Source organism: Oncorhynchus keta, chromosome 6 (genome assembly GCF_023373465.1).
Source record: "Oncorhynchus keta strain PuntledgeMale-10-30-2019 chromosome 6, Oket_V2, whole genome shotgun sequence".
In the NCBI taxonomy this organism is placed as follows: domain Eukaryota; kingdom Metazoa; phylum Chordata; class Actinopteri; order Salmoniformes; family Salmonidae; genus Oncorhynchus; species Oncorhynchus keta.
In genome coordinates, this window is record NC_068426.1 from 14,089,147 (window position 1) to 14,113,384 (window position 24,238).

The 24,238-nt window shown below is 46.7% G+C and overlaps 1 protein-coding gene and 1 long non-coding RNA gene across 7 annotated transcripts in view; one reads left to right on the forward strand and one right to left on the reverse strand.

Annotated features, from left to right (window-relative positions):
* Positions 1 to 24,238, forward strand: part of LOC118384997 (mucin-2-like) — a 26,096-nt gene continuing 1,858 nt past the window's right edge. Inside the window, exons 1-7 of one of the 4 annotated variants that reach the window (XM_052520806.1) lie at positions 1 to 166; positions 1,035 to 1,324; positions 6,996 to 7,146; positions 7,321 to 7,438; positions 10,255 to 10,293; positions 10,372 to 10,413; positions 23,622 to 23,696. In XM_052520806.1, the coding sequence (XP_052376766.1) occupies positions 1,159 to 1,324; positions 6,996 to 7,146; positions 7,321 to 7,438; positions 10,255 to 10,293; positions 10,372 to 10,413; positions 23,622 to 23,696 (591 nt within the window). In that variant the 5' untranslated portion in view covers positions 1 to 166; positions 1,035 to 1,158. Of the gene's footprint in view, positions 1,325 to 6,995; positions 7,147 to 7,320; positions 7,439 to 10,254; positions 10,294 to 10,371; positions 10,414 to 23,621; positions 23,697 to 24,238 lie in introns of all 4 variants that reach the window. The other 3 variants (XM_052520807.1, XM_052520810.1, XM_052520808.1) reach the window with 3 other exon arrangements.
* On the reverse strand, positions 11,949 to 23,615 carry LOC127930718 (uncharacterized). Of its 3 annotated transcripts, XR_008139038.1 has the most exons (7): positions 22,968 to 23,615; positions 22,414 to 22,614; positions 21,505 to 22,090; positions 20,303 to 20,820; positions 19,664 to 19,777; positions 15,723 to 15,839; positions 11,949 to 15,183 (listed from the first exon to the last, which is right to left on the reverse strand). It is a non-coding gene; the product is annotated as an uncharacterized LOC127930718 (long non-coding RNA). The 3 variants fall into 3 exon arrangements; XR_008139037.1 differs by lacking the exons at positions 19,664 to 19,777; positions 20,303 to 20,820; positions 21,505 to 22,090; positions 22,414 to 22,614; positions 22,968 to 23,615 and adding exons at positions 19,183 to 19,529; positions 20,067 to 20,209 and having other exon boundaries at positions 15,723 to 15,942; XR_008139039.1 differs by lacking the exons at positions 15,723 to 15,839; positions 19,664 to 19,777; positions 20,303 to 20,820; ... (1 more) ...; positions 22,414 to 22,614; positions 22,968 to 23,615 and adding exons at positions 15,943 to 16,460; positions 17,149 to 17,196 and having other exon boundaries at positions 11,949 to 15,412.

A 24,238-nucleotide genomic window follows, 5' to 3' on the forward strand; every position in this document is an offset into this window, starting at 1 on the left:
GTGTGTGTGTGTGTGTGTGTGTGTGTGTGTTACGGAGAGAGAGTGAGAGACAGTTCATGGAATGCTGTGATGTCATCAGCTCAGTCATACACAAAGGCAAGGAGGAGGACACACAAGCACACTCGCTCGAATAGTTACTCTGCTGTGGAGCATCTGCACCCCCACTGTGAGTACATCCTACTTAAATAACATATCCGTTCTCTCACACATTCTGCTGAATTGTCTATTACAGAATGCCTCTCCTTTTCTGTCCTTTTTTCCCCCCACTAAGCGTTGAGTAGAAAGAAACCAATGTGTTTGCCAGCAGTGACAGTTCTCAGTCTCCGGCTACCTTTGTCTCCCTCCAAATGTTGCTTATGCTGTTTTCATTGTTAATACCACCATGCCTAGTGAAGCACATTCAGCCCCTCTGCTACAACAGCGTTCTGCTCATGCTGTCCTGGGATGTGACCCTGTAGTTTGGTTACAGCCCAATAACGGCCATGTTGAAATGGAGCAGCTGTCTCTTGGGAGTTTGAAAAAAAGGAAGGGGGGTTGGAAAGGGATGTGTGTGAAGGAGAAGGAAAAAACCCACCCATTCCTTTGGAATCGGTTCCCATCCAGAGTCAGACACACTCTCAGAGCCCTGACATGGCTTGAGTGAGGAAACCAGGGTTTGATGGAGGGGAAAATAGATTACTGAGATGACTAAGAAATGAAAAAGAAGACAGTAAGTAGTGACATCTTAAGAGGAGAACAGATAAAGAAAACCAAGGCAAGAAAAACTGTCTAGGATAACTAAAGATAGCAGTAGGATTAGCATACAGTAGGGACTAGGCAGTGCCAATCATCTGCAGTGCAGACAGATGTGATGTAGAATTTTCCCTGAAGCAGAGTCTCCCAGTGATGGCTGCCTGACGAGGGCTGATGACGAATGACGTGTGTGTGTCGAGGGAGGAGGAAGTGTCAGCTCAGAGGACAACAGAGGAAGCAGTCTTCAGCTTGTGTGTGTGTGTGTGTGTGTGTGTGTGTGTGTGTGTGTGTGTTTGTGACAGACGAGCCCCGATCTTCTTCTTCTCCTCATGAGGCTTGTTTAGAAACCAACTCATCTTCAGGAAACTGTTGGCTTAAGGAGTCAGGACAGTACCCCTCCACCTCCAGCCCACCACCGCCGCCACCATGCTGCAGCAGATCTTAAAGGACATGTACATTGACCCAGATGTGTTGGAGGCCCTAAATGAGGACCAGAAAAAGACCCTGTTCCTGAAGATGAGAGAGGAGCAGGTGCGGCGCTGGACAGAACGTGAGGAGAAAGAAGCGGACCATAGGCCAAAGTCAAAGACAGGTACCAACTCCTCTCACGCACTCCTCTCTACCTTTTCTACTACATCTTCACGTACTGGGGCTGACAGGAGCCATAACACCTATGTGCCAGAAAGTATCATTACCTGCCTACAAACATGTTCCATTGAAACCTACCCACCTGGTCTTTCAGAATCCAGGTAGATTAGACAAGTCTTAGATACAGTGGGGAGAACAAGTATTTGATACACTGCCGAATTTGCAGGTTTTTCTACTTACAAAGCATGTAGAGGTCTGTAATTTTTACCATAGGTACACTTCAACTGTGAGAGACGGAATCTAAAACAAAAATCCAGAACATCACATTGTATGATTTTTAAGTAATTAATTTGCATTTTATTGCATGACATAAGTATTTGATCACCTACCAACCAGTAAGAATTCCGGCTCTCACAGACCTGTTAGTTTTTCTTTAAGAAGCCCTCCTGTTCTCCACTCATTACCTGTTTGAACTCATTACCTGTATAAAAGACACCTATCCACACACTCAATCAAACAGACTCCAACCTCTCCACAATGGCCAAGACCAGAGAGCTGTGTAAGGACATCAGGGATAAAATTGCAGACCTGCACAAGGCTGGGATGGGCTACAGGACAATAGGCAAGCAGCTTGGTGAGAAGGCAACTGTTGGCGCCATTATTAGAAAATGGAAGAAGTTCAAGATGACGGTCAATCACCCTCGGTCTGGGGATCGCAAGGTCCCCCTGCTCAAGACAGCGCATGTCCAGGCCCTGTCTGAAGTTTGCCCGATGACCATCTGGATGATCCAGGCGAGGAATGGGAGAAGGTCATGTGGTCTGATGAGACAAAAATAGAGCTTTTTGGTCTAAACTCCACTCGCCGTGTTTGGAGGAAGAAGAAAGATGAGTACAACCCAAAGAACACCATCCCAACCATGACGCATGGAGGTGGAAACATCATTCTTTGGGGATGCTTTTCTGCACCGTATTGAGGGGAGGATGGATGGGGCCATGTATTGCGAGATCTTGGCCAACAACTCCTTCCCCCAGTAAGAGCATTGAAGATGGGTTGTGGCTGGGTCTTCCAGCATGGCAACGACCCGAAACACACAGCCAGGGCAACTAAGGAGTGGCTCCGTAAGAAGCATCTCAAGGTCCTGGAGTGGCCTAACCAGTCTCCAGACCTGAACCCAATAGAAAATCTTTGGAGGGAGCTGAAAGTCTGTATTGCCCAGCGACAACCCCGAAACCTGAAGGATCTGGAGAAGGTCTGTATGGAGGAGTGGGCCAAAATCCCTGCTGCAGTGTGTGCAAACCTGGTCAAGAACTACAGGAAACGTATGATCTCTGTAATTGCAAACAAAGGTTTCTGTACCAAATATTAAGTTCTGCTTTTCTGATGTATCAAATACTTGTCATGCAATAAAATGAAAATTAATTACTTAAAAATCATACAATGTGATTTTCTGGATTTTGGTTTTAGATTCCGTCTCTCACAGTTGAAGTGTACCTATTATCAAAATGACAGACCTTAAATAGTTGTTCTCCCCACTGTATGTTGGTGTATTTTCTGTTGTGAGCTGCAAGCATGTGGTTTACCTCTGACAGACATCCTGTGATGATGCGTCTACTGAAAACGTTGTCAGTATCAACTGCTGCTTTTTGCAGGCCCTCTGTGTGGGTGTCTGCCTGCAAGGTTATGCACTTGGTTTCAATCAAATGGCAATTATGCTAAGCAGAGAGGAGGTAATGTCTAAAAAGGCTACTTGTGTCTTTTGTCAAATGACTATCTCCAGTTACCAGGGTTACCATTTACTGTCATAATAGGAACACTGGAGGCTATGAGGAAGTAGCCCTGCCTTGTGTAGCATCACCGGGGTGAGAGAAGGGAGGAAGTCTTCAACTCGGGTTTCTAGTCATTTCCAGTAACTATTTCTGAAAAAGTAGTCCTACTGCCAGATCAGGATGTGGCCCTGCTATCTCGTTTGAGGAAATTACATACTTACAGCTGACTCGCCCACAATTGATTGAATCATTGGTTCAATAATCAATTGTTTTTAAAGGGACCTTTATCAGTGAACACAAAGCCTGTCTTAGTGTAAGACAACAAACATCTGAAACAGGTGCCATGCAGATCTGATACTCAACAACAACAACAACAGAGCAGATTGTCTAATCAGAGTGTGTGTGTGTGTGTGTGTGTGTGTGTGTGTGTGTGTGTGTGTGTGTGTGTGTGTGTGTGTGTGTGTGTGTGTGTGTGTGTGTGTGTGTGTGTGTGTGTGTGTGTGTGTGTGTGTGTGTACAGGGCCTTGCTTTAGATTATTTTTTTCCCAGTGAAGGGAGAGGCCTGATGTCTGGAATGTGTGTGTGTGTGTCGGGAAAAGAAAGATAACAGAACAGAGGAACATGCGATAGACAGAAATAGTGGCAGCTAGTGTTTCACAGAGAGTAGACTGTTATGTTCTATGTTAGAGAGGAACTCAACTGTTCTTCTATTGTGTATATCAGCTGCAATGAAAGGGTCATTACGCACACCGCTACAAACGTAGGCAGGCTGTAATTTTACCCTGAAACTGGTTTGGTGTAAGGCAAAATCTTGCCCTTCTGCATTTTCTCGGTTGCAAGTAGCCAGTCCCTGAGTGGGGAATTTGTGTGGTAATGATGACTTCACAATGTGCTTTACCTTGACATTCCACAGAAGGAATCTGAGATCACAAGACAAAGCTTATCATGAGAAGATTGCGAGAGAAAGAGAGAGAGACACGTAACAGTGGAGGAAAATGAGTCCATGATGGCTGGCTGTCGGTCACTGTAGCACATGTCCGTTTTTGCATTCATTCTGCTTGACGTGTGAATAGGATCAGGGGAAGTCTGGTTTTGGCGGCAATAGACATTTGACAACAAAGCACTGATTATCGAGCGTCAGAATGTCAGGCAGAGAGGAGGGAGAACAGAGGCCTCTATATTGGCTAACAACCAGGGCAGCTATTACGACAAGTCAATGGTCCCCCGATACACACTGGGTCGTTCCATGTCACCATCTCAGAATGTTCTGAAATCCTTTCTATAGAAACAGATAAGATTAGCATTCCTGCATCTTATTATTTTTTAAATATAGTTTGATCACTGCTGTGTAAACACACACACACACACACACCCTGATACACAGTGCAGTGTTACACACACCACTGGACCATAGGGTTAGAGACATGGAGGTCTGCAACAGTTGTTGCAGACCTAGTTTGGTTGTTATTGGTGTGAAGCAGAAGAAAATATGGGCCTGTTAAAGCGCAGGACCCAGGTGTCTGTGCAAAGCAGGAAGTGGCTCCAGGCCCACTGGTCCATGCCTTCCAACAATGAAGTGTGAGCAGAGAAGGAAGCCTGCAGGAGGCATAAGGCCATGTGTGTTAATGGTTTAGTGTTATTCATCTGTTCTGTTATATTTAGGTCATTTAGTTTGGGGTGTATGTAGTTAGTGTGTTGCTGAATGTTTGTCCCTACATTTCTGTAGCATGTGTACATGCGTAATTTGTAACATGTAGGCTTTACAACTGGTATGACAGCTTTGCAGTACATGTTTTGGTGTGTTAGTACCCCTATGTGTTCCTGTATGTGTTGTCCATTCCGAGCACAGAACGTGACAGACGGGTGACGTTTACTAATGGCAGATGATAGAATGTAGTGCAGGTCGGGCCACCTTATGGCCACATAACGTGACAGACGGGTGACGTTTGCTAATGGCAGATGATAGAATGTAGTGCAGGTCGGGCCACCTTATGGCCACAGAACGTGACAGACGGGTGACGTTTGCTAATGGCAGATGATAGAATGTAGTGCAGGTCGGGCCACCTTATGGCCACAGAACGTGACAGACGGGTGACGTTTGCTAATGGCAGATGATAGAATGTAGTGCAGGTCGGGCCACCTTATGGCCACAGAACGTGACAGACGGGTGACGTTTGCTAATGGCAGATGATAGAATGTAGTGCAGGTCGGGCCACCTTATGGCCACAGAACGTGACAGACGGGTGACGTTTGATAATGGCAGATGATAGAATGTAGTGCAGGTCGGGCCACCTTATGGCCACAGTAACTAAACCTGGCCTTCCATGAAGGTGCCACAGTATACCGGTTACTGTGCTGCATGTACTACATCGGAAATGGCACTGTTCGCTTTTCAATCTGTTCAACATGTGGAGGAATATGATTGAGGCCTGGCGTTTATGAGGGTCTTTAGAGAGGGGTGTGGTCAGAGTCAAGGGGTGAAGTAGCAGGAGTATTGTGACAAGGACATGGTTCCAAGAGTCAAGAGGGACACACCTCTTACCAGTTTGACAAGTGTGAAGTCATATCCCAAGTCCCACATGCCATTCATGTAAATGTCTTGCGTGTTGAGAAAATTGTCTGGTTTCAAATAAAATACAATTAAATAAAATGTAATGGTATTTGTCACATGCACCGAATACAACAAGTGTAGATTTCACTGTGAAATACTTACTTAAGAGCCCCTTCCCAACAGTTAAGAAGTATGAACAAGAAATGTCAAATGAAATAGTAAACCAATAAAATAATGAGACTATATACAAGGAGTATGGGTACTGAGTCAATGTGCAGGGGTACGAGGAAGTAGAGGTAATGATGAGACTATATACAAGGAGTATGGGTACTGAGTCAATGTGCAGGGGTACGAGGAAGTAGAGGTAATGATGAGACTATATACAAGGAGTATGGGTACTGAGTCAATGTGCAGGGGTACGAGGAAGTAGAGGTAATGATGAGACTATATACAAGGAGTATGGGTACTGAGTCAATGTGCAGGGGTACGAGGAAGTAGAGGTAATGATGAGACTATATACAAGGAGTATGGGTACTGAGTCAATGTGCAGGGGTACGAGGAAGTAGAGGTAATAATGGGACTATATACAAGGAGCATGGGTACTGAGTCAATGTGCAGGGGTACGAGGAAGTAGAGGTAATGATGAGACTATATACAAGGAGTATGGGTACTGAGTCAATGTGCAGGGGTACGAGGAAGTAGAGGTAATGAAGTAACATGTAGTTCAGGGCTTGTCGTCTGGGTTTGCCCCAGGTGGAATGCGGTGCCGTTGCCACAGGATGGGCTGGCAGAACCAGTTAACTGGTCTGCTCCGGAAGGGTGCCTCTCCTTGTTTTCAACCCAAACCCTCAGTTCAGATTCAGAAAACGTTTGTCAATGAGCCAATACATTTTTGCAGCAAACACAATACATACAGTACATACGAAAAACACTTCTTTATAAACAAAGTGAGAACAGCGAAGGGTATTTACAGTCAAGTAGGCTGTGTGTGTGTGTGTGTGTGTGTGTGTGTGTGTGTGTGTGTGTGTGTGTGTGTGTGTGTGTGTGTGTGTGTGTGTGTGTGTGTGTGTGTGTGTGTGTGTGTGTGTGTGTGTGTGTGTGTGTGCTGCTTTATTCCCATGAAGGACCATTTCTCAGCCTTTACCCAAAATGTTGCCATGTCATGCTATTTAAGGATGTGGTGACTTTTCTATTTTTTCCCCATCTCTTCCACTGCTGTCCATAAAAGGAGCCCAGCATTGTCTGTTTACCACAGAAACATAAATATTACAAATCATTGAATTTACTAGTTTGGCAAGAATGTCTCTTCTCTGTCGCTTCCAGTAATATAACTCCAGTGTGTTTTCGTCTCCTGTAGCCAACAGTAAGAAAGTGAGCTGGTTGCTGGGCAGGGACGGAGATGTGGCGGTCATGGCGATTGGAGAGGTGGACGAGCTGAAGACCTCCAAACTCATCTGCACTGGGCCTGCGGAAAGAAGCGCACCACCAAGCCTGCACAATAACACACTGTACGGACACCTCAGCACCACAAGCAGGGATTTTACCTACAATTCTGTGGAGCTGTGATAATGGTATCAAATTGAGTGAGAGGTTCGTTTTTGAGTTTGACATTTTCGATCATTCCTTTTTGTTTTTCCTGTCTGGTCCTGCCTGGTCCTGTCTGGTCCTGTCTGTCTCCGCAGTCACCAGACAACTTCCCTGAAGAGCAACCTGGTAAACAGACCAGCCTCAGAACCTGTCAGAACTCGGAGAGAGGATCTGCCTCCCAAAACACAGTCAGGGATACAACTCAATTTAAAGGTGAGAGAGTGCGTGTGTGTGTGTGTGTGTGTGTGTGTGTGTGTGTGTGTGTGTGTGTGTGTGTGTGTGTGTGTGTGTGTGTGTGTGTGTGTGTGTGTGTGTGTGTGTGTGTGTGTGTGTGTGTGTGTGTGTGTGTGTGTGGAGGTGACCTTCCTGTTGCTGTCATTAATCTCGGGCACAGGATAGGGCAAGTGAGACGCACGTTCTCCAGGGAGAGTCATCGCTCAGTGGCCAAATAAATCACACCGAGCTCTCCCTCTCCGGACTCTGATATCCCTTCATTTCTTTTTCCTTTTACTCTTCCTTATTTCCTTCAACAACAGCAAAGACCCTCTCCCTTGATCTTCTCTTTCCAACTCAACCACATCCTATCCATCCTTTCAATCACACCCTCCTCTCTTCTCTCCCTCTATCCTGTCCTTTCAATCATATTCTCCTCTCTTCTCTCCCTCTATCCTGTCCTTTCAATCACATCCTCCTCTCTTTTCTCCCTCTATCCTGTCCTTTCAATCATATTCTCCTCTCTTCTCTCCCTCTATCCTGTCCTTTCAATCACATCCTCCTCTCTTCTCTCCCTCTATCCTGTCCTTTCAATCATATTCTCCTCTCTTCTCTCCCTCTATCCTGTCCTTTCAATCATATTCTCCTCTCTTCTCTCCCTCTATCCTGTCATTTCAATCATATTCTCCTCTCTTCTCTCCCTCTGTCCCGTCCTTTCAATCACATTCTCCTCTCTTCTCTCCCTCAATCCCGTCCTTTCAATCATATTCTCCTCTCTTCTCTCCCTCTATCCTGTCCTTTCAATCACAACCTCCTCTCTTCTCTCCCTCTGTCTTTTCAATCATATTCTCCTCTCTTCTCTCCCTCTATCCTGTCCTTTCAATCATATTCTCCTCTCTTCTCTCCCTCTGTCCCGTCCTTTCAATCATATTCTCCTCTCTTCTCTCCCTCAATCCCGTCCTTTCAATCATATTCTCCTCTCTTCTCTCCCTCTATCCTGTCCTTTCAAAGATATTCTCCTCTCTTCTCTCCCTCTATCCCATCCTTTCAATCATATTCTCCTCTCTTCTCTCCCTCTGTCCCGTCCTTTCAATCATATTCTCCTCTCTCCCTCTATCCTGTCCTTTCAATCACATCCTCCTCTCTTTTCTCCCTCTGTCCTTTCAATCATATTCTCCTCTCTTCCCTCCCTCTATCCTGTCCTTTCAATCATATTCTCCTCTCTTCCCTCCCTCTATCCTGTCCTTTCAATCACATTCTCCTCTCTTCTCTCCCTCTATCCCATCCTTTCAATCATATTCTCCTCTCTTTTCTCCCTCTATCCTGTCCTTTCAATCACATTCTCCTCTCTTCTCTCCCTCTATCCTGTCCTTTCAATCATATTCTCCTCTCTTCCCTCCCTCTTTCCTGTCCTTTCAATCACATCCTCCTCTCTTCTCTCCCTCTGTCCCGTCCTTTCCATTCTCTCCACTTTTTTGGTCCAATTCCTGTTAATCTCTCTCTCTCGCTGTCTCGCTCTGTCACGCTCTGTCTGTGTGTGTGTTCTTGTGTCTGTCTGTCTGTTCTTGTCTGTCTGTCTGTCTGTCTGTCTGTCTGTCTGTCTGTCTGTCTGTCTGTCTCTGTGAGTCATTAATGTGTGTATGTGCCAATTTATATGTATAAATGAGCTGTTTTAATTAAGTGTGTAGGAGGTAGAGTGATTTAGTTCATTATGTGTTATAGTGAACCCTGCATATTTTAAATAGAGAAGGTTGGTTGTCACATGTTTTGTGCATAAGTGTGTGTGAAGGAGGGGTTGTTGTTGTGGATGTGGGGGGGTTAACTCCGTTTTCACGCTATCTTAAAAAGAGGGAGAAGATTTTCTGCATTGTCATGGCAACCCTGTGCACATAGCAAGTGCGAGCCAGGGTGGACACTGTCTCACCTGCCCCTGATCCTCCACTCTGTAGAGCACAGGATTGACCATGATCCTCCACTCTGTAGAGCACAGGATTGACCATGATCCTCCACTCTGTAGAGCACAGTATTGACCATGATCCTCCACTCTGTAGAGCACAGTTTTGACCCTGATCCTCCACTCTGTAGACCACAGGATTGACCATGCCTGCCCATACCATAACCCCACCCCCACCATGGGGCACTCTGTTCACAACGTTGACACCAACAAACCACTCGCCCACAAGACGCCATACACATGGTCTTCGGTTGTGAGGCTGGTTGGATGTCCTGACAAATTCTCAAAAATGATGTTGGAGGTGGCTTATGGTAGAGAAATAACATTTATATTCTGTGGCACCAGCTCTGGTGGACATTTGTGCAATCAGTATGCCAACTGCACACTCCCTCAACTTGAGACATCTGTGGCATTGTGTTGTGTGACAAAACTGAACATTTTTGAATGGCCTTTTATTGTCACAGCACAAGGTGCACTTGTGTAATGATCATGCTGTTTTAGTGATTATCCTGGCAAAGGAGAAATGCTCGCTAACAGGGATGTAAACAAATTTGTGCACATTTTTGAGAATGTTTTGGAGCATACGTACCATTTCTGGGATCTGTTATTACAGTGAAACATGGGACCAACACTTTACATGTTGCGTATATACATATTTTTGTTCTGTGTAGAATAGTCTGAATAAGCACATAAGAAATTAATCTAAATTAAATATGCCTATGTGGTCTTCAGCGTGCTTACATTTTTCTAAGTAAGAATACTGATTCAAAAAATGTCAAACACCTAGCAGGTTCTTGTCAGAAAATGTAAAGTGTGTTTTGAATCTGGCAGCTCAACTGACATGTTCCTGCTTTTTCAACAGGAGAACAGTGAGGAAGTGAGGACATTGCCCCCTCTACAGGTATGTTTGTGTGCTGCACGTTACTGTCTGTGTCTTGGCTGTCTCTGTAATGCCTGTGTTTGTGTGTTCAACCCACAGGGGGCAGTGAGAGAGCAGCAGCCACCCGCGGCAGTTGAAAAAGTACGTATTAGAATGGAGTTTGGGGTCCCTAAAGGGTTTGTCTTATACTATTACATTATGAGGGCATTTGTTTTTATGATTGACTTTCTTTTAAAAGCGAGATATACTAGTGTGGTACCTCTTATGTTGATGGCATAAACATACATGCTACATTTAACACAGAATTAAAGTGCCTATCCGGAGTTCAATAACAAGGTGGTCATTCCAGGACTTGTTTCAGTAAACAGCTGAGTGATGGGGCTTGAGACATATAACCACAAATTCATAGACAGAGCTATGGATAGAAGGACTGACCATCCATGATATCAAAATCATAGTTTTAGTCATGTTTTGAGTCTATAAAGTGTTTGTTTACAATAGATTTACTTTGTTTACAAACATTGGAGTAAAATAAGCTAATATTTTGGGTTCCGACAGTTTAAATGTTTTATTATTTATTGTCACACACCGGATAGGTGCAGTGAAATGTGTTGTTTTTACAGGGTCAGCCATAGTAGGCATTTACAGTGGGGCAAAAAAGTATTTAGTCAGCCACCAATTGTGCAAGTTCTCCCACTTAAAAAGATGAGAGAGGCCTGTAATTTTCATCGTAGGTACACTTCAACTATGACAGACAAAACGAGAAAAAAATCCAGAAAATCACATTGTAGGATTTGTAATGAATTTATTTGCAAATTATGGTGGAAAATAAGTATTTGGTCAATAACAAAAGTTCATCTCAATACTTTGTTATATACCCTTTGTTCGCAATGACAGAGGTCAAACGTTTTCTGTAAGTCTTCACAAGGTTTTCACACACTGTTGCTGGTATTTTGGCCCATTCCTCCATGCAGATCTCCTCTAGAGCAGTGATGTTTTGGGGCTGTTGCTGGGCAACATGGACTTTCAACTCCCTCCAAAGATTTTCTATGGGGTTGAGATCTGGAGACTGGCTAGGCCACTCCAGGACCTTAAAGACCTGAAAGACCCAGCCACGTTTCATCTTCAATGCCCTTGCTGATGGAAGGAGGTTTTCACTCAAAATCTCACGATACATGGCCCCATTCATTCTTTCCTTTACTCGGATCAGTCATCCTGATCTCTTTGCAGAAAAACAGCCCCAAAGCATGATGTTTCCACCCCCATGCTTCACAGTAGGTATGGTGTTCTTTGGATGCAACTCAGCATTCGTTGTCCTCGAAACACGACGAGTTGAGTTTTTACCAAAAAGTTATATTTTGGTTTCATCTGACCATATGACATTCTCCCAATCTTCTTCTGGATCATCCGAATGCTCTCTAGCAAACTTCAGACGGGCCTGGACATGTACTGGCTTAAGCAGGGGGACACGTCTGGCACTGCAGGATTTGAGTCCCTGGCGGCGTAGTGTGTCACTGATGGTAGGCTTTGTTACTTTGGTCCCAGCTCTCTGCAGGTCATTCACTAGGTCCCCCCGTGTGGTTCTGGAATTTTTGCTCACCGTTCTTGTGATCATTTTGACCCCACGGGGTGAGATCTTGCGTGGAGCCCCAGATCGAGGGAGATTATCAGTGGTCTTGTATTTCTTCAATTTCCTAATAATTGCTCCCACAGTTGATTTCTTCAAACCAAGCTGCTTACCTATTGCAGATTCAGTCTTCCCAGCCTGGTGCAGGTCTACAATTTTGTTTCTGGTGTCCTTTGACATCTCTTTGGTCTTGGCCATAGTGGAGTTTGGAGTGTGACTGTTTGAGGTTGTGGACAGGTGTCTTTTATACTGATAACAAGTTCAAACAGGTGCCATTAATACAGGTAATGAGTGGAGGACAGAGGAGCCTCTTAAAGAAGAAGTTACAGGTCTGTGAGAGCCAGAAATCTTGCTTGTTTGTAGGTGACCAAATAATTAACTGTATATGTTATATTCTTCAAGAATATCATTCATTTAGAATTCATTCAAGTCCAAAAATGTATGTTGCAACTGCAGATTGCCCCTTTAAGGTATAACGCTATGCACAGTTTCTGAGTAAGCTTGAGTTATTGTCACTTCCTGAACAGTGATAATCATATCATCTGTGGCATACGATCAATTGTCATGTAAACAGGAAAGCACAATGTTAAACTCCTAGTATTTCTGGCCAGATATGGGGTTGAGAAAGTGACACATTACGGGCAACAGGTAGCCTAGTGGTTAGAGCATTGGGCCAGTAACCAAAAGGTTGCTGGTTCAATTCCCCAAGCTGACAAGCTGAAACATCTGTTGAAGTGCCCTTGAGCAAAGCACTTTCATGTAATTTGCTCCAGGGGTGAGGTACAGCTATGGCCGACCCTGTAAAACTGCACATGAACAGTATGTGATGACAAATAAAAAGTAGTGGCAGCTTTTCAAGCTGTAACCTATCAGGCATTGCTTCTGGACAGTGGCACCTAACCTCTCTCTGCCTTTTGTACTACCTCTCTCTGCCTTTTGTACTGCCTCTCTCTGCCTTTTGTACTGCCTCTCTCTAACCTCTCTCTGCCTTTTGTACTACCTCTCACTGCCTTTTGTACTGCCTCTCTCTAACCTCTCTCTGCCTTTTGTACTACCTCTCACTGCCTTTTGTACTGCCTCTCTCTAATCTCTCACTGCCTTTTGTACTACCTCTCTCTAACCTCTCACTGCCTTTTGTACTGCCTCTCTCTAACCTCTCACTGCCTTTTGTACTGACTCTCTCTAACCTCTCTCTCCCTTTTGTACTGCCTCTCTCTGCCTTTTGTACTGCCTCTCTCTAACCTCTTTCTGCCTTTTGTACTACCTCTCTCTGCCTTTTGTACTGCCTCTCTCTAACCTCTCACTGCCGTTTGTACTGCATTTCTCTAACCTCTCTCTCCCTTTTGTACTGCGTCTCTCTGCCTTTTGTACTGCCTCTCTCGAACCTCTCTCTGCCTTTTGTACTGCCTCTCTCTAACCTCTCTCTGCCTTTTGTACTACCTCTCTCTGCCTTTTGTACTGCCTCTCTCTAACCTCTCTCTGCCTTTTGTACTGCATCTCTCTAATCTTTCTCTGCCTTTTGTACTACCTCTCACTGCCTTTTGTACTGCCTCTCTCTAACCTCTCACTGCCTTTTGTACTGCCTCTCTCTATCCTCTCTCTCCTGTCTCTCTAACCTGTCTCTCTAACCTCTCTCTCAAACCTCTCTAACCCCTCTCTAACCTCTCCTGTCTTTCCAACCAGCTTTCCTGTCTCTCTAACCTCTCTTTCCTGTCTCTCTAACCTCTCTCTCCTGTCTCTCTAACCTCTCTCTCCTTTCTCTCTCTCCTTTCTCTCTAACCTCTCTCTAACCTCTCCCTCCTGTCTCTTTAACCTCTCTCTCCTGTCTCTCTAACCTCTCTAACGTCTCCCTAACCCCTCTCTGCTGTCTCTCTAACCTCTCTCTCCTGTCTCTTTAACCTCTCTCTCCTGTCTCTCTAACCTCTCTAACGTCTCCCTAACCCCTCTCTGCTGTCTCTCTAACCTCTCTAACGTCTCCCTAACCTCTCTCTCCTTTCTCTCTGACCTCTCTCTGCTGTCTCTCTAACCTCTCTCTCATTGCTCTCTAACCTCTCTGTCCTGTCTCTCTAACGTCTCACTAACCCCTCTCTCATGTCTCTCTAACCTCTCTCTCCTGTCTCTCTAACCTCTCTCTCCTTTCTCTCTAACCTCTCTCTCCTGTCTCTCTAACCTCTCTCTCCTGTGTCTCTAACCTCTCTAACCCCTCTCTCCTGTGTCTCTAACCTCTCTATCCTGTCTCTATAATCTCTCTCTCCTGTCTCTCTAACCTGTCTCTCTAACATCTCTCTCATTTCTCTCTAATCTCTCTCTCCTGTCTCTCTAACCTCTCTCTCCTTGCTCTCTAACCTCTCTCTCATTTCTCTCTCTCCTTTCTCTCTAACCTCTCTAACGTCTCTCTAACCTCTCTCCCCTGTCTCTCTAACCTCTCTCCTGTCTCTCTGACCTCTCTCTCCTGTATCTAACCTCTCTCTCCTGTCTCTCTAACCTCTCTCTCATCTCTCTCTAACCCCTCTCTCATTGCTCTCTAACCTCTCTCTCCTTTCTCTCTGACCTCTCTCTGCTGTCTCTCTAACCTCTCTCTCATTGCTCTCTAACCTCTCTGTCCTGTCTCTCTAACGTCTCACTAACCCCTCTCTCATGTCTCTCTAACCTCTCTCTCCTGTCTCTCTAACCTCTCTCTCCTTTCTCTCTAACCTCTCTCCTGTCTCTCTAACCTCTCTCTCCTGTGTCTCTAACCTCTCTAACCCCTCTCTCCTGTGTCTCTAACCTCTCTATCCTGTCTCTATAATCTCTCTCTCCTGTCTCTCTAACCTGTCTCTCTAACATCTCTCTCATTTCTCTCTAATCTCTCTCTCACCTCTCTCTCCTTGCTCTCTAACCTCTCTCTCCTTTCTCTCTCTCCTTTCTCTCTAACCTCTCTCTAACCTCTCCCTCCTGTCTCTTTAACCTCTCTCTCCTGTCTCTCTAACCTCTCTAACGTCTCTCTAACCCCTCTCTGCTGTCTCTCTAACCTCTCTCTCCTGTCTCTTTAACCTCTCTCTCCTGTCTCTCTAACCTCTCTAACGTCTCCCTAACCCCTCTCTGCTGTCTCTCTAACCTCTCTAACGTCTCCCTAACCTCTCTCTCCTTTCTCTCTGACCTCTCTCTGCTGTCTCTCTAACCTCTCTCTCATTGCTCTCTAACCTCTCTGTCCTGTCTCTCTAACGTCTCACTAACCCCTCTCTCATGTCTCTCTAACCTCTCTCTCCTGTCTCTCTAACCTCTCTCTCCTTTCTCTCTAACCTCTCTCCTGTCTCTCTAACCTCTCTCTCCTGTGTCTCTAACCTCTCTAACCCCTCTCTCCTGTGTCTCTAACCTCTCTATCCTGTCTCTATAATCTCTCTCTCCTGTCTCTCTAACCTGTCTCTCTAACATCTCTCTCATTTCTCTCTAATCTCTCTCTCCTGTCTCTCTAACCTCTCTCTCCTTGCTCTCTAACCTCTCTCTCATTTCTCTCTCTCCTTTCTCTCTAACCTCTCTAACGTCTCTTAACCTCTCCCCTGTCTCTCTAACCTCTCTCCTGTCTCTCTGACCTATCTCTCCTGTATCTAACCTATCTCTCCTGTCTCTCTAACCTCTCTCTCATCTCTCTCTAACCCCTCTCTCATTGCTCTCTAACCTCTCTCTCCTTTCTCTCTGACCTCTCTCTGCTGTCTCTCTAACCTCTCTCTCATTGCTCTCTAACCTCTCTGTCCTGTCTCTCTAACGTCTCACTAACCCCTCTCTCATGTCTCTCTAACCTCTCTCTCCTGTCTCTCTAACCTCTCTCTCCTTTCTCTCTAACCTCTCTCCTGTCTCTCTAACCTCTCTCTCCTGTGTCTCTAACCTCTCTAACCCCTCTCTCCTGTGTCTCTAACCTCTCTATCCTGTCTCTATAATCTCTCTCTCCTGTCTCTCTAACCTGTCTCTCTAACATCTCTCTCATTTCTCTCTAATCTCTCTCTCACCTCTCTCTCCTTGCTCTCTAACCTCTCTCTCCTTTCTCTCTCTCCTTTCTCTCTAACCTCTCTAACGTCTCTCTAACCTCTCTCCCCTGTCTCTCTAACCTCTCTCTCCTGTCTCTCTAACCTCTCTCTCCTGTATCTAACCTCTCTCTCCTGTCTCTCTAACCTCTCTCTCATCTCTCTCTAACCCCTCTCTCCTGTCTCTCTAAACTCTCTCTCCTTTCTCTCTGACCTCTCTCTGCTGTCTCTCTAACCTCTGTCCTGTCTCTCTAACGTCTCACTAACCCCTCTCTCCTGTCTCTCTAACCTCTCTCTCCTGTCTCTCTAACCTCTGTCTCCTTTCTCTCTAACCTCTCTCTCCTGTCTCTCTAACCCCTCTCTCATGTGTCTCTAACCTCTCTATCCTGTCTCTCTAATCTCTCTCTTCTGTCTTTCTAACCTCTCTCCTGTCCCTCTAACCTCTCTAACCCCACTCTCATCTCTCTCTAACCTCTCTCTCCTTGCTCTCTAACCTCTCTCTCCTTGCTCTCTAACCTCTCTCTCCTTGCTCTCTAACCTCTCTCTCCTTTCTCTTTAACCTCTCTCTCCTTTCTCTTTAACCTCTCTCTCCTGTCTCTCTAACCTCTCTCTCCTGTCTCTCTAACCTGTCTCTCTAACATATCTCTCATTTATCTCTAATCTCTCTCTCCTGTCTCTCTAACCTCTCTCTCATCTCTCTCTAACCTCTCAGTCCTTTCTCTCTCTCCTTTCTCTCTAACCGCTCTAACGTCTCTCTAACCTCTCCCTCCTGTCTCTTTAACCTCTCTCTCCTGTCTCTCTAACCTCTCTAACGTCTCCCTAACCCCTCTCTGCTGTCTCTCTAACGTCTCCCTAACCCCTCTCTGTTGTCTCTCTAACCCCTCTCTCATCTCTCTCTAACCTCTCTCTCCTGTCTCTCTAACCTCTCTCTCCTGTCTCTCTAACCTCTCTCTCTTTATCTCTCTCCTTTCTCTCTAACCGCTCTAACGTCTCTCTAACCTCGCCCTCCTGTCTCTTTAACCTCTCTCTCCTGTCTCTCTAACCTCTCTAACGTCTCCCTAACCCCTCTCTGCTGTCTCTCTAACGTCTCCCTAACCCCTCTCTGTTGTCTCTCTAACCCCTCTCTCATCTCTCTCTAACCTCTCTCTCCTGTCTCTCTAACCTCTCTCTCCTGTCTCTCTAACCTCTCTCTCATTTCTCTCTAACCTCTCTCCTGTCTCACTAACCTCTCTCTCCTGTCTCTCTAACCTCTCTCTCCTTTCTCTCTAACCTCTCTCTCCTGTCTCTCTAACCTCTCTCTCCTGTCTCTCTAACTTGTCTCTCTAACATATCTCTCATTTCTCTCTAATCTCTCAGTCCTTTCTCTCTCTCCTTTCTCTCTAACCGCTCTAACGTCTCTCTAACCTCTCCCTCCTGTCTCTTTAATCTCTCTCCTGTCTCTCTAACCTCTCTCTCATCTCTCTCTAACCTCTCAGTCCTTTCTCTCTCTCCTTTCTCTCTAACCGCTCTAACGTCTCCCTAACCCCTCTCTGCTGTCTCTCTAACCTCTCTAACGTCTCCCTAACCCCTCTCTGTTGTCTCTCTAACCTCTCTAACGTCTCTCTAACCCCTCTCTGCTGTCTCTCTAACCTCTCTAACGTCTCCCTAACCCCTCTCTGCTGTCTCTCTAACCTCTCTAACATCTCTCTAACCCCTCTCTGCTGTCTCTCTAACGTCTCCCTAACCCCTCTCTCCTGTCTCTCTAACCTCTCTAACGTCTCTCTAACCCCTCTCTGCTGTCTCTCTAACCTCTCTAACGTCTCCCTAACCCCTCTCTGCTGTCTCTCTAACCTCTCTAACGTCTCCCTAACCCCTCTCCCCTGTCTCTCTAACGTCTCCCTAACCCCTCTCTGTTGTCTCTCTAACCTCTCTAACGTCTCTCTAACCCCTCTCTGCTGTCTCTCTAACCTCTCTAACGTCTCCCTAACCCCTCTCTGCTGTCTCTCTAACCTCTCTAACGTCTCCCTAACCCCTCTCTGCTGTCTCTCTAACCTCTCTAACGTCTCCCTAACCCCTCTCTGTTGTCTCTCTAACCTCTCTAACGTCTCTCTAACCCCTCTCTGCTGTCTCTCTAACCTCTCTAACGTCTCCCTAACCCCTCTCTGCTGTCTCTCTAACCTCTCTAACGTCTCCCTAACCCCTCTCTGCTGTCTCTCTAACCTCTCTAACGTCTCCCTAACCCCTCTCTGCTGTCTCTCTAACCTCTCTCTAACCCCTCTCTGCTGTCTCTCTAACCTCTCTAACGTCTCCCTAACCCCTCTCTGCTGTCTCTCTAACCTCTCTAACGTCTCTCTAACCCCTCTCTCCTGTCTCTCTAACCTCTCTAACGTCTCTCTAACCCCTCTCCCCTGTCTCTCTAACGGCTCCCTAACCCCTCTCTCCTGTCTCTCTAACGTCTCTCTAACCCCTCTCTGCTGTCTCTCTAACCTCTCTAACGTCTCCCTAACCCCTCTCTGTTGTCTCTCTAACCTCTAACGTCTCCCTAACCCCTCTCTGCTGTCTCTCTAACCTCTCTAACGTCTCTCTAACCCCTCTCTGCTGTCTCTCTAACCTCTCTAACGTCTCCCTAACCCCTCTCTGCTGTCTCTCTAACCTCTCTAACGTCTCTCTAACCCCTCTCTGCTGTCTCTCTAACCTCTCTAACGTCTCTCTAACCCCTCTCTCCTGTCTCTCTAACCTCTCTAACGTCTCTCTAACCCCTCTCCCCTGTCTCTCTAACGGCTCCCTAACCCCTCTCTCCTGTCTCTCTAACGTCTCTCTAACCCCTCTCTGCTGTCTCTCTAACCTCTCTAACGTCTCCCTAACCCCTCTCTGTTGTCTCTCTAACCTCTAACGTCTCCCTAACCCCTCTCTGCTGTCTCTCTAACCTCTCTAACGTCTCTCTAACCCCTCTCTGCTGTCTCTCTAACCTCTCTAACGTCTCCCTAACCCCTCTCTCCTGTCTCTCTAACCTCTCTAACGTCTGTCTAACCCCTCTCCCCTGTCTCTCTAACCTCTCTAACGTCTCTCTAACCCCTCTCTCCTGTCTCTCTAACCTCTCTAACGTCTCTCTAACCCCTCTCCCCTGTCTCTCTAACCTCTCTAACGTCTCCCTAACCCCTCTCTGCTGTCGCTAACCTCTCTAACGTCTCTCTAACCCCTCTCCCCTGTCTCTCTAACCTCTCTAACGTCTCCCTAACCCCTCTCTGCTGTCTCTCTAACCTCTCTAACGTCTCTCTAACCCCTCTCCCCTGTCTCTCTAACCTCTCTCTAACCTCTCCCTCCTGTCTCTTTAACCTCTCTCTCCTGTCTCTCTAACCTCTCTAACGTCTCTCTAACCCCTCTCTGCTGTCTCTCTAACCTCTCTCTCCTGTCTCTTTAACCCTCTCTCCTGTCTCTCTAACCTCTCTAACGTCTCCCTAACCCCTCTCTGCTGTCTCTCTAACCTCTCTAACGTCTCCCTAACCTCTCTCTCCTTTCTCTCTGACCTCTCTCTGCTGTCTCTCTAACCTCTCTCTCATTGCTCTCTAACCTCTCTGTCCTGTCTCTCTAACGTCTCACTAACCCCTCTCTCATGTCTCTCTAACCTCTCTCTCCTGTCTCTCTAACCTCTCTCTCCTTTCTCTCTAACCCTCTCCTGTCTCTCTAACCTCTCTCTCCTGTGTCTCTAACCTCTCTAACCCCTCTCTCCTGTGTCTCTAACCTCTCTATCCTGTCTCTATAATCTCTCTCCTGTCTCTCTAACCTGTCTCTCTAACATCTCTCTCATTTCTCTCTAATCTCTCTCTCCTGTCTCTCTAACCTCTCTCTCCTTGCTCTCTAACCTCTCTCTCATTTCTCTCTCTCCTTTCTCTCTAACCTCTCTAACGTCTCTCTAACCTCTCTCCCTGTCTCTCTAACCTCTCTCCTGTCTCTCTGACCTATCTCTCCTGTATCTAACCTCTCTCTCCTGTCTCTCTAACCTCTCTCTCATCTCTCTCTAACCCCTCTCTCATTGCTCTCTAACCTCTCTCTCCTTTCTCTCTGACCTCTCTCTGCTGTCTCTCTAACCTCTCTCTCATTGCTCTCTAACCTCTCTGTCCTGTCTCTCTAACGTCTCACTAACCCCTCTCTCATGTCTCTCTAACTCTCTCTCCTGTCTCTCTAACCTCTCTCCTTTCTCTCTAACCTCTCTCCTGTCTCTCTAACCTCTCTCTCCTGTGTCTCTAACCTCTCTAACCCCTCTCTCCTGTGTCTCTAACCTCTCTATCCTGTCTCTATAATCTCTCTCTCCTGTCTCTCTAACCTGTCTCTAACATCTCTCTCATTTCTCTCTAATCTCTCTCACCTCTCTCTCCTTGCTCTCTAACCTCTCTCTCCTTTCTCTCTCTCCTTTCTCTCTAACCTCTCTAACGTCTCTCTAACCTCTCTCCCCTGTCTCTCTAACCTCTCTCTCCTGTCTCTCTAACCTCTCTCTCCTGTATCTAACCTCTCTCTCCTGTCTCTCTAACCTCTCTCTCATCTCTCTCTAACCCCTCTCTCCTGTCTCTCTAAACTCTCTCTCCTTTCTCTCTGACCTCTCTCTGCTGTCTCTCTAACCTCTGTCCTGTCTCTCTAACGTCTCACTAACCCCTCTCTCCTGTCTCTCTAACCTCTCTCTCCTGTCTCTCTAACCTCTGTCTCCTTTCTCTCTAACCTCTCTCTCCTGTCTCTCTAACCCCTCTCTCATGTGTCTCTAACCTCTCTATCCTGTCTCTCTAATCTCTCTCTTCTGTCTTTCTAACCTCTCTCCTGTCCCTCTAACCTCTCTAACCCCACTCTCATCTCTCTCTAACCTCTCTCTCCTTGCTCTCTAACCTCTCTCTCCTTGCTCTCTAACCTCTCTCTCCTTGCTCTCTAACCTCTCTCTCCTTTCTCTTTAACCTCTCTCTCTCCTTCTCTTTAACCTCTCTCTCCTGTCTCTCTAACTCTCTCTCCTGTCTCTCTAACCTGTCTCTCTAACATATCTCTCATTTATCTCTAATCTCTCTCTCCTGTCTCTCTAACCTCTCTCTCATCTCTCTCTAACCTCTCAGTCCTTTCTCTCTCTCCTTTCTCTCTAACCGCTCTAACGTCTCTCTAACCTCTCCCTCCTGTCTCTTTAACCTCTCTCTCCTGTCTCTCTAACCTCTCTAACGTCTCCTAACCCCTCTCTGCTGTCTCTCTAACGTCTCCCTAACCCCTCTCTGTTGTCTCTCTAACCCCTCTCTCATCTCTCTCTAACCTCTCTCTCCTGTCTCTCTAACCCTCTCTCCTGTCTCTCTAACCTCTCTCTCTTTATCTCTCCTTTCTCTCTAACCGCTCTAACGTCTCTCTAACCTCGCCCTCCTGTCTCTTTAACCTCTCTCTCCTGTCTCTCTAACCTCTCTAACGTCTCCCTAACCCCTCTCTGCTGTCTCTCTAACGTCTCCCTAACCCCTCTCTGTTGTCTCTCTAACCCCTCTCTCATCTCTCTCTAACCTCTCTCTCCTGTCTCTCTAACCTCTCTCTCCTGTCTCTCTAACCTCTCTCTCATTTCTCTCTAACCTCTCTCCTGTCTCACTAACCTCTCTCTCCTGTCTCTCTAACCTCTCTCTCCTTTCTCTCTAACCTCTCTCTCCTGTCTCTCTAACCTCTCTCTCCTGTCTCTCTAACTTGTCTCTCTAACATATCTCTCATTTCTCTCTAATCTCTCTCTCCTGTCTCTCTAACCTCTCTCTCATCTCTCTCTAACCTCTCAGTCCTTTCTCTCTCTCCTTTCTCTCTAACCGCTCTAACGTCTCTCTAACCTCTCCCTCCTGTCTCTTTAATCTCTCTCTCCTGTCTCTCTAACCTCTCTCTCATCTCTCTCTAACCTCTCAGTCCTTTCTCTCTCTCCTTTCTCTCTAACCGCTCTAACGTCTCCCTAACCCCTCTCTGCTGTCTCTCTAACCTCTCTAACGTCTCCCTAACCCCTCTCTGTTGTCTCTCTAACCTCTCTAACGTCTCTCTAACCCCTCTCTGCTGTCTCTCTAACCTCTCTAACGTCTCCCTAACCCCTCTCTGCTGTCTCTCTAACCTCTCTAACATCTCTCTAACCCCTCTCTGCTGTCTCTCTAACGTCTCCCTAACCCCTCTCTCCTGTCTCTCTAACCTCTCTAACGTCTCTCTAACCCCTCTCTGCTGTCTCTCTAACCTCTCTAACGTCTCCCTAACCCTCTCTGCTGTCTCTCTAACCTCTCTAACGTCTCCCTAACCCCTCCCCTGTCTCTCTAACGTCTCCCTAACCCCTCTCTGTTGTCTCTCTAACCTCTCTAACGTCTCTCTAACCCCTCTCTGCTGTCTCTCTAACCTCTCTAACGTCTCCCTAACCCCTCTCTGCTGTCTCTCTAACCTCTCTAACGTCTCCCTAACCCCTCTCTGCTGTCTCTCTAACCTCTCTAACGTCTCCCTAACCCCTCTCTGTTGTCTCTCTAACCTCTCTAACGTCTCTCTAACCCTCTCTGCTGTCTCTCTAACCTCTCTAACGTCTCCCTAACCCCTCTCTGCTGTCTCTCTAACCTCTCTAACGTCTCCCTAACCCCTCTCTGCTGTCTCTCTAACCTCTCTAACGTCTCCCTAACCCCTCTCTGCTGTCTCTCTAACCTCTCTCTAACCCCTCTCTGCTGTCTCTCTAACCTCTCTAACGTCTCCCTAACCCCTCTCTGCTGTCTCTCTAACCTCTCTAACGTCTCTCTAACCCCTCTCCTGTCTCTCTAACCTCTCTAACGTCTCTCTAACCCCTCTCCCTGTCTCTCTAACGGCTCCCTAACCCTCTCTCCTGTCTCTCTAACGTCTCTCTAACCCCTCTCTGCTGTCTCTCTAACCCTCTAACGTCTCCCTAACCCCTCTCTGTTGTCTCTCTAACCTCTAACGTCTCCCTAACCCCTCTCTGCTGTCTCTCTAACCTCTCTAACGTCTCTCTAACCCCTCTCTGCTGTCTCTCTAACCTCTCTAACGTCTCCCTAACCCCTCTCTGCTGTCTCTCTAACCTCTCTAACGTCTCTCTAACCCCTCTCTGCTGTCTCTCTAACCTCTCTAACGTCTCTCTAACCCCTCTCTCCTGTCTCTCTAACCTCTCTAACGTCTCTCTAACCCCTCTCCCCTGTCTCTCTAACGGCTCCCTAACCCCTCTCTCCTGTCTCTCTAACGTCTCTCTAACCCCTCTCTGCTGTCTCTCTAACCTCTCTAACGTCTCCCTAACCCCTCTCTGTTGTCTCTCTAACCTCTAACGTCTCCCTAACCCCTCTCTGCTGTCTCTCTAACCTCTCTAACGTCTCTCTAACCCCTCTCTGCTGTCTCTCTAACCTCTCTAACGTCTCCCTAACCCCTCTCTCCTGTCTCTCTAACCTCTCTAACGTCTGTCTAACCCCTCTCCCCTGTCTCTCTAACCTCTCTAACGTCTCTCTAACCCCTCTCTCCTGTCTCTCTAACCTCTCTAACGTCTCTCTAACCCCTCTCCCCTGTCTCTCTAACCTCTCTAACGTCTCCCTAACCCCTCTCTGCTGTCGCTAACCTCTCTAACGTCTCTCTAACCCCTCTCCCCTGTCTCTCTAACCTCTCTAACGTCTCCCTAACCCCTCTCTGCTGTCTCTCTAACCTCTCTAACGTCTCTCTAACCCCTCTCCCCTGTCTCTCTAACCTCTCTAACGTCTCCCTAACCCCTCTCTCCTGTCTCTCTGTTCCAGCCGTGCCTGGCCTTGCCGTCTCATCCCTCTTTCTTTGTCTGTTTGGCGGAGCAGCTGAACTGTAGCGGCCCTCCAGTATGTCCGTCATCACTCTCTACCACAGACTGCAATGGGACTGGGGTGGGACTGGGGAAAGGGGTTATTTTTAGTGTGTGTGTGTGTGTGTGTGTGTGTGTGTGTGTGTGTGTGTGTGTGTGTGTGTGTGTGTGTGTGTGTGTGTGTGTGTGTGTGTGTGTGTGTGTGTGTGTGTGTGTGTGTGTGTAAGAGGAACTTACACACACTCCCCTGGAGCAGATGGTTATTAAACTTGATCAGGGAACTGAAACACCAGAGACGAGGAGTGCGTCAGTCACAGATGGATGGGATTGTGGGATTGTCTCCTGAGGTTTGGGCAGGGGAGCTCTCCTTTCCTCTCTTCTCCTAATGCAGCCAAGCTGAACCTCAGGACAAAACTCTCCCTCTATCACTTCATCCTTACCCAAGACTCATCGCAAACCTGCCACTGCACGTCTCTGCCCAACCCATGTCAATGTCCCAATGCACAACCCCACACTTTTATTTCATCTGGTTTGACCAAGAGACAGAGATTCTATGTTTTAACAGATTATTTGTTTTGT